This window comes from Citrus sinensis, chromosome 8 (genome assembly GCF_022201045.2).
Source record: "Citrus sinensis cultivar Valencia sweet orange chromosome 8, DVS_A1.0, whole genome shotgun sequence".
Taxonomy (NCBI): Eukaryota; Viridiplantae; Streptophyta; class Magnoliopsida; order Sapindales; family Rutaceae; genus Citrus; species Citrus sinensis.
The window spans coordinates 4,251,982-4,261,640 of NC_068563.1; the positions used below are offsets into that span (position 1 = coordinate 4,251,982).

Below are 9,659 nucleotides of genomic sequence, written 5' to 3' on the forward strand. Positions count from 1 at the left end.
TTGTTTATTTTGTTTGTTGGTTGATAAATACAATATGTATGGCTAATCTTATCCATCTTGAATGAGGTCTGAATTGTATAAGGAGTGGGTTAGAGTATTGTTTACTTTTGTATTTGAAAATGTATGGAATTAATTGATGTCGTTTTAGTTTTTGGTGGATTGTTACTTAAGATGGTTGTTTGATGTTTGTACGAAATATTGACTGCAAATGTTTCGTCCTCCTCATTGCAATCCACTGAAACTACACATAGCAGGAACCCACCACTAACAGTGAGTGCATTATAAGGGTATAATAATATTTAATGTTTTCTATCCAAGTTAACAGTAAAAATTAACCGAAGGGAATCTTGGTGTCCCTTATTAAAACCTTGGGATTTACATGATCATTTTCTCAATTTATAGAGGTGTAACTATCCTTTTCTCAAAAAATAAAGAAATAAATATGAACGAAATGTAAATGACATAATATGATGAATTCTTTTCTTATTTACTCAAACGTAGGAAGATAGAAACAAAACAAAAAGAAGAAAAAAAATCAAAATAAGAAGTTGAATGCCTTCCCCCAATCCTCATACTCACTCCTCCAAAATGACACTCAATTTAGTAACAAATCTTCCTCTCCTCCCACCAATTTTCTGTTTGCCCTTCTTCACAAATCCGACATCACAACTACTGTAACCATCACCACTGCTACCGTTGTTCAGCATCAATTCACTAGACACATCATCATCATCCCTATTGCTAGTTGTAAATGTTGTTTGATCATTTACTCTTTTAATCTTAATCATACACGGCATGCAAAAGCAGCACTTCTCTCCACCCCCACTGATAATATTCAATGCCAAGATTGCCCTAATTGCCAAGTTAGCCATATCTTCAGCCCTAAGTGGACTATTTAACCAACTCAATGGCAAAGCAAAGTAAAGCTCACCTACTTGAAGCTCCTCAATTTCATTCATGGCTAAAACAACTTTGTTGAAGTCCAAGTCATTTGAGTTTATGATAAAACAACTATGGTTTTCTTGTAGTATATCTGAAACCCTAATTGGGTTCGCGAATTCTCTGAGCTCACCATGGGGGAGGATCACTTTGGCTGTAGCTTCACTAGTACTTGAGCTGCCATTGCCCATGTTTAATCAAACCAGAGATTAATTTATTAGAACACTGATATTTAATTACTTTTAAATTATTTCTTTTTGCTTATAGTATCTTGTTAACCTTGTACTTGGTGTTCCTCGACAATTTTTGGACTCATTGACTACATGGCTTTGCTTAATTCAATCAATAATAAGCCTTTAGGCTAATTACAAATAACCCTTTGATGGATAAGCAATTAATAAAAATAACTAGGAAAAATATCCCTAACTAGTTCGTCTTTTGCGAAGCAGCTACTTGGGAGAATTTAGCCATTTTTTCACTAGGAAAATTAAGTTCTTAACAAATAATTTCAGGTAGTAAGGACACACACATCTTAAAGTTTGGGAAAATAGTCATGTAGACCCCGAACCTTAAGTTCCTGATAAGGAACATCAAGATCTCCTTTTGATTCTAATGTACCCTTTGGCTCTATTAACTCAAAAAAAAAAAAAAGTGACTCTAATATTTTATAATAAATAAAAATATAATATTAAAATAAATATAACAATATATACATTTTAAAATAATTTCATTACTTAAAAAAAATTAATACTTTGCAATCTTATATTATATTAAACTGACTTTTATAATAAATATAAACATAATATTAAAATAAATATTTAAAAATTCAAATTATTTTCTATACTATATAAAATAATTTTAATATTATTAATATATGAGATATATTTATTAATTGTAAAATCAATCTAACCTTAATTGTAAAATCAATCTAACCCAAAGATTTATTTAAAATTATTACAGTAAATACAAATATGTTATTTAAATAAATATAATAGTTTACATCCTAAATTTATTTTATATACTAAAAACATTGAAATATTATTAGTCTATTAGAAACATTAAACTATTTAAATTATATTTTATTTATTAAACAAATTAAAGTCAAATTTTTGTTACTATTTACAAAGAGTATTATAGTCAAAATGAAATCTTAGCATCTTTTATTAAAAACTTGGGATCTCATGATCATTTCTCCAAATTTTAGGGGTGTAAGTGTCATTTTTCAGTCCATGCTTATTGGGAATCATGCTTATAATTAGTTCGAAGATCTTAATCTCAAAAAAAAAAATGTTTTGAATACATGGCATTGAAAAGTTTGTTCAAATTACTTTCAAATAAATTTTAATTAAAAGAAATATCCAAATTTAGAATGGATGTGGCATTGAGCTCTCGAGAATTCAGCAACTCTTTATCATTAAGTCAAAATACAAAATAATTATATTTATAACATAACAATTGAGGTTATATATATATATATATATATTGGGTTATGTACACTGGTATTTGCTTTTTAGTGGAAGACTCGAAGGCCATACTCAGAAAAAGAGAGGCCCATTATGATAACCACCAATCTGCCCATATTCATTGCTGAAACTCGACGTCAAAGGTTAATTTTATCCAAATTATTCGGATGGGGCTGAACCATGGGCGCCATCCACATCCATGAAAAGGGATTGTAAAATTGTATTTAACGCTCTTACTTCAAACATTTCTACTTTAAAAAATAAAATAATTTTAGTTCACTTCTTGAAAAATTTCTTGAAAGCAATTTCTTTCCATTTACTTTTAAATCTTATATTACAATCTAGCGATATTAGGGTGAGTTTAGCACATTATATTGTATTATGTTGTATTTTATTAGCACTGTATTATAATAATATTGTACAATATTTTGTGTTGTACTATATTGCATTAATTTTTAATTAAATTATATTTGGTGTTGTGTTGTAATGTATTAATTTTTTGATTAATTTAAATTATATAATTAGAAAATAATATTTATTAATACTTAAAAATACTAAATATAGAAATCTTAAATTTTAGAAATTTAGCAAATTTTTTGGTAAATGTTAAAAAATATCATAATTCTTCATAAAAATCGAGGCTTATAACCTTTAATTTTCGAAAGCATAAAGTTTATTTTCAGTATTTTCTAAATATATAACCTGTGAAATAAAGATCAAAAAAAATAATTTAATCAAATAATCTCTAAATAATATAACAACAAAAATAAATAGTTAAAACCTACAAGATTAGTTCAAAAGTCATCTTAGGATGATAGGATAAAAGTTTATATATACCACAAGATAATCACAAAATAATAAAATGATACAATTGTTATAATGTATTCACTAACCAAATGAATTATGCTAAATAATTCAAGGAAGAGTTCTGTAGTATATGTAATAATTTTTTATATTTTTATTTATATTAATATTTTAAATTAGTATTATTTAAATTTATTCAAATTTAAATATTTATTATTAGTTATATTAAATTATAAATTTATTAATACATTATAATGTAAAAATAAAAAAATAATATTATATTATAAATTAAAATATAATATAACATTATTGAATAATAAATTATTAATTTATATTAATAATTATAATGTAAAATAAAAATAAAAATTAATATTATATTATATGAAAAAAATTATAGTTGTTGTTATTGTTATTATTTTAAATTAAAAGTAAAAAAAAAAAAAAGCAGGCAAATGCAGTACAGTCCCTTATACATATTCCTTTTCAGCCAAATAAGTTATTGTTAATACTGTGTAGTGTTTTAGGGTGCGTTTGGGATTGAGGTGCTGTAACTTTTAAGCTATAGCTGCAGTGAAAAAAAAAACTGTGACTATGAAATAAAAATTAATAATATATAGTAAATATAAATTTTAATTAATAATTTTGATAAAATTATTAAAGATATAATTTATTTTTTAGTATACAAGTGAAAAATTATATTAATATAGATTTCAAATTACAGCAGCTAGTGTTTACTAAACACTTTAGTGTTGTAGCTTAAAAGATAAAACTATCCAACCTCAATTCCAAACTCACCCTTAATGCGGTGTGCTAAACACACCCTTATGTGATGAAAAAAGTTTTACTTTAGAAATAAAAATTGACAGCCACCCAATTTAAAAAATATTTTTTGCGGTTCAAATTATGTGCATAATAATAATAATCAAACCAACTCAATTCAAGTCATATTTCTCACTATACATACAAATAAATAATAACCTGCTTAAGAATTTGGAAAATTTTTAAATTAATCTTGACTCAATTGAAGGCTAGCAGCTTAGCAAGCGGCGTTCGCGAGGCCCAAATAGCCAAAATTTAAAAGAAACGGAAGCATTTGTAGTAACTTAGGATTCATTGGCATAGAATTTATTCACACACAAGGCACATCACATGGACCTTAATCTTCTCCACTTGCTAGTTGCTACCCAACTTAAAACATACATTCCCTTCAGAGACTTAATTAAACCGGATTAACAACATTAATCCCAACAACTCCAGCCCACATTAGCCTAAAATTACATCAACCCCTAGACATCAAAGACCCAATAACCCCGGCAATTAAAGCCGTTGGATCCCCAAGCACAGCTGAAATCACAAATTGCACCGCTAATGCAGCCATCTCACAACACTTCTTCACTTTCCCTTTGCTCTTTTTGTGATGGCTTTGAAGTGTATTCTTCAAAGTAGGGATTCTTGTCTCCAATCTCCTACTCCTCCCACGCCCAGAATAAAGCTCATGCCAATTCTCCACTAACATCTCCTTAACACATGCAACATGCAAGTTGTAATTCTTGCATGTAGACCTATAACTCCAACTCCTCCCTTTACGTCCACATTTGTGACACGATGAGCTCACTTTCCTGTACAAATAGAGCTTCACTTCCCCATCATCAAGCACCATTGGCAACTTAGCACAACATGGGTGAAGATCATACCCACATGACTTGCAATGATAAACGAAGCCTGTGACATCCTTCTCACAGGCGTTGCAGTACCTTGGCTTGTCGCCGGGCGGCCGGGAAAAAAACTGAAATGAACATTTGGTGTAGAAAGGGTGGCAGATTGAAGGAGACGGGATGGCACAGTGCATGTGAAGGTCAAAATCGCATATCGAACACTTGTAGCGCGACCCGATCCCCACTTCTTTGCAGCCATCACACTTGAATGGAAATTCACTGTACTCAAATTTCAGCTTGTGTTGAGGGTGGCTAAAGTGGGGTATTTCATTGTATTTCATGACGAATTTATGTCAATTATGCTGAGTGGTCTCTAAGAAATGAGCCTAGAAGCATATTTATAAGGGGTGTGTTTTGGGTTTTTGGTTAATGAGATTGGAAGTTATTAATATTCTTGTAACAAGAGTTAAGGGTTTAAATTTCGTTATGGCTTGTAGATGAAGCTAAGTTCAGGAATTATGCTTGATAATGGTGGTAATGGAGATAAGTGAGTGTTAAACACAAAGGAATCCCCCCACGTCAAAAGAGAAGACACAAGGCATATTGGGCCATGTCCCACGTAAGAATATATACGAATTTTCACTTTAAAATGATCCTTTATATCAATTATGGAGACTAAATGATTATGTAATCCATCCTAAGAAGCAGTTTTCTTTTGGTGCTAAGATATTTCTATTTTACCAGATTCTTTTATATATATATATGCGATTATTGTTATATTAGTATTATACAAATGAGCAGGTTGCCATAAATTGGAAAAAATTAGTGTCAACCTAGGAATGTTTAAAAGCAAGAAATTTGAATAATGAAGGCATTAAGGAAGAATTTATCCAGATGGATCATGAAACTTACGCCAAATCTTAGACTTTCTTGAAAGAATAAGAACTTGGCATCTAAAAAGTTGGTCGGGGATTTGAAAAACAATTATGCTATTATGCCAGGATTTGAACTCTAATCACACGTAAAGCATCAGAAACTTTATATGTTTCTTGAACTAATTACAGGCTCTACAATGTAACATATACAGTACGTCTTACGCAAGCTCTGCTTCGTATTGTGGTAAGCCATCCATGATGACACGGCTCTAAATATTTACCAAACACCTTACAATTGTAGATTAAATTAAAAACTAGAATTGTAGATTAAATTAAAAACTACGGCGATAGGACATCAATTTCATTAATTTAATTAACTAATGAAGCAGTAATCAAAACTACCTAGGACATAAAGAACAAAATCGATGGCCGTAATTGACACATTCTGTTTATTATATCCAATCTTCTTGTATTGGATAGAGAATAACTTCTGCTGATGTATATCAACATATCATTTTCTTGAGCGAACATATACCTATTAATTATATATATACGTTGGAATTTTTTTGTGATATTTGACCTTTCAAGTACATGCAAATGCAATCCTTATCACGCAAATTAAGACTATCCATTTGTATGATCGTATCTTCAACTTGAGTTCTTGAATTCTATATTTGGCATCTTTGCTTCCATGCCCTTGTGACATAACATTGGGGGAATTGATTCCTTTTAATTGAAATTATTAAGTAATTAATACTACTAGAAATTGGACTAAAAGTGTTTCTTGACAACAAAATCACAATCTGTATGAGCATAATGATGATCTCACTTATTCGAGGTCTGCAAAGTAATTGGTGTCACTTTTTAATTTATTATCTATTTATGTAATTATTTTTACAATAACTGCACAGTAGTTAAACGTGTGAGGGACTAAGTGGAGAATATATGCTTTGCTTTTTCCAGTCAGCAGTAACAAAGAGACAAGTTTACAATTTTACAAGATTCTCAAACAATTCTTGTGGGCAATAGTGGCTATGTAGTTTCATTTTCTTTTGGTACAAAGAAACATCTGGAATATTCCAATTTTATTAGATATTGCAACTGATGAGTTTTGTGGCAAGTGCTCACATCCAGTCGTAGAGGTGGGCTAAAAAACCGTGGTCTTAAAAATATCGAACTGAACCAGCGATTTTTTCTAATTCGGATTGGTTTTTATTTTTTTAAAAAATCGAAATATATCATTTGTTAAAAAAATCGAAATGTCGGTTTGGTGTTCGGTTCACTCAACTGAACCAAAAAATCAAATCGAAAAACTAAATTAATTTTAGATTTTATTCAAATCGACATATGTTAAAATTTTTTTTTTATAGATCCAAATATTGAGTTGGAAAATGCCTAAAGTTGATGTTAATATTGATGAAGATGGGAGAATATTGTTGGCGTTTGTTTCTAAATTTTCTTTTTATTTTGTGTTGTAAATTGTAATTGTTGTTATTTTTATTTGTCTTTACAATATTATGATTATGTTTATGTAGATGGAGTATTGGAGTTTGATTATGTATTTTGAAATTTTAATATTTCATATTTTGTGAGTACCTTATTAGTAGTTAGTAAGATATTAGTGATAAAATGCGTTTTGAATACTTTATATTTATTGTTAATATTTGTAATGAAATTAGGATGAACTAATTGTTGAAAAAAATTATTACATTCATGAGGCGCAATGGGTTAAAAATTTGAAAATTCAAAATAGACCCAATAGATCCAGAACCGAAAAAACCGAACCGATCCGAAAAGATCCGTTTGAGTTCGGTTCTTATTGAGTTCAGTTCTTATTCGGTTCTTTTTATAAAATAATCAATTTAAATCAGTTCTACTTAATTTTGATCCGAACCAAACCAAACCAAACCGTGCCCACCCCTATCTAGTCGTCTGTAGCCACCAATTTTTGTACTTGCAATGATGGGATATCATTATTTTCTTCTCTCAGTAACATCTCTTTATTTTTTTTTTCTTTTTTTTTCCCTCTCTAGGGTATAATTTGTTTTCTTTTTCCTACGGTCCTTGTCTTGAAGAACTTTCTCTCTTTTCTCTAGCTGATCTGGCTGTACTTGAAAGCTGTTGATGAGTCTTCAATCTGAATCAATTGGATGTGTGATCCTTGCACATAACGTAATTTACATAAAATGTTACAAATCTAAAAGAAATGAATTGTGCGGTAAACAATTTTAACACAAAATGAATTATATCATTAAACCTTATTCCTTAATAATTAAAGAGGTGACAACCCACCACCAAGTCCTTAACAAACATGTCAAGGTCTAAAATAACCCTTTTACTTTATATAAGTCAAAATAATTATAACTATACTTCTATTAAATTATAATTTTCCTAAAGTAATAATATTATTTAATTTCAATATTATGGCTATATATATATATATGGTAAAGTTATTTATTTAGTAGTAATTTAGTAATATAATTTACTAAATACATGCATTATGTTTTTGTAACTCACAACCAATTTATATAATTTATTAAATTCCAAGTTGTATTATTACATAGGATGGGGGTCTTTGAACCCACCAAATTACACAATTAACTTATTTACTAAATAAACCCACCCTCAATTTTTAAAATTTTAAATTTTACTCAGTATACCCACTTAAATACCTAATAAACCCTTATTAAACCCAATTTTTATAATAATAGTGATTTTGCTCATTAAATTCATTTATATACCCATTAAATTTTTCTAAAAAAATTGGTTGAATATAAGTCAACAAGCTTCTTTTGAAAAAGAAAAAAAGAAGCAAAAGGAAAAGAAACAAATTTATTGCTTTTAACATTTTAGAATACATTCATGAAATAGTTGTTTGAAGGAATTTGAAGTAGATTTATAAAGGACAACAAAAGAAAAATTCCAAGGACAAGAAACTGCTTTCTTGGAGTGAAAAGAAAATTATTTGACAAGGACACCTTTCGGGAGCCTCTAAGTTACAATAATTGTACCATACATCTCTCATGTGAACCACACAAAATTATAGGACCCACAATTTGTGTGGTTCACATGAGAGATATATGTTACAATTATTATAACTTAGCATTTGCCATTTCAAGTTGATTTATAAAGGACACCAAAAGCAAAGCTCAAGGACAAGAAACTGCTTTCTTGGAGTGAAAAGAAAAATCTTTGACGAAGGACACCAAATATTTGTCCGTTTGTTACTATTGACGAAGTCTCACATTCATGTGGAGTTTAAGGTTTTGAATGTATCTCTCTATCAATTTCAAATGGAAAAGGGGAAAAAAATCAAAATCAAAAGTAAATAAAAAAATTCATACCCGTTCATGATTTAAATTATTGTCAATATTGTTTTGTTACTTCGTAAAATCAATATCCATCAAATCAATAACAACCAACTTTGTTATTCTGAATGGAATCACATGTGCTCATTTAGCAAAAATATATGACTTGACAAAAGAATCACACATATTGATTGATTAGGGTTTAATAAAAATCTGATTAGGATTCTATAAAATTATGTTGAATATAAAGATGAGTTCAAAGAGTAAAAATTTTAATTTTTTTAATATATTTTAATGTCCATAACTATAATTTAATTTAAGGATATTCTAATCATAAAAAGTTATTTTTAAAAATTGATTTACCGAGTAATTTGGTAGGTTCAAATAGTTTCACCCATTATATAATTTACTTGATGTTATCTTTTGAGCTGATAAGTAAACTTTTTATAATGTTTTAAATAGTGAAAATTGGACAAGAAATATCATGTAATTAAATTTAAAAAATTATAAGCGGAGCACTATGTCCCAATTCCCCATGGAGTTAGAAAAAAAAAACTACGTAAACTTGTGTTTTCTATAAATATAATAATAATAATAATAATAAATAAATAAATA

At 28.8% G+C, this 9,659-nt stretch overlaps 2 protein-coding genes across 2 annotated transcripts; both read right to left on the bottom strand.

Moving 5' to 3' along the window:
- Positions 1 to 575: 575 nt before the first annotated feature.
- On the bottom strand, positions 576 to 1,130 carry LOC107177212 (uncharacterized). The gene has a single exon (XM_015530703.3). The coding sequence runs from the start codon at positions 1,128 to 1,130 to the stop codon at positions 576 to 578; it is 555 nt and encodes a 184-aa protein (XP_015386189.2).
- Positions 1,131 to 4,297: 3,167 nt separating this feature from the next.
- LOC102616499 (hypothetical protein) lies at positions 4,298 to 5,298 on the bottom strand. Its single transcript, XM_006479296.4, has one exon. The coding sequence runs from the start codon at positions 5,200 to 5,202 to the stop codon at positions 4,486 to 4,488; it is 717 nt and encodes a 238-aa protein (XP_006479359.2). The 5' UTR covers positions 5,203 to 5,298; the 3' UTR covers positions 4,298 to 4,485.
- Between the last annotated feature and the right edge of the window lie 4,361 nt (positions 5,299 to 9,659).

Coding starts and splice junctions, on each gene's coding strand:
- LOC107177212 (XM_015530703.3), bottom strand. CDS start 1,130: ATGGGCAATGGCAGCTCAAGTACTAGTGAAGCTACAGCCAAAGTGATC.
- LOC102616499 (XM_006479296.4), bottom strand. CDS start 5,202: ATGAAATACAATGAAATACCCCACTTTAGCCACCCTCAACACAAGCTG.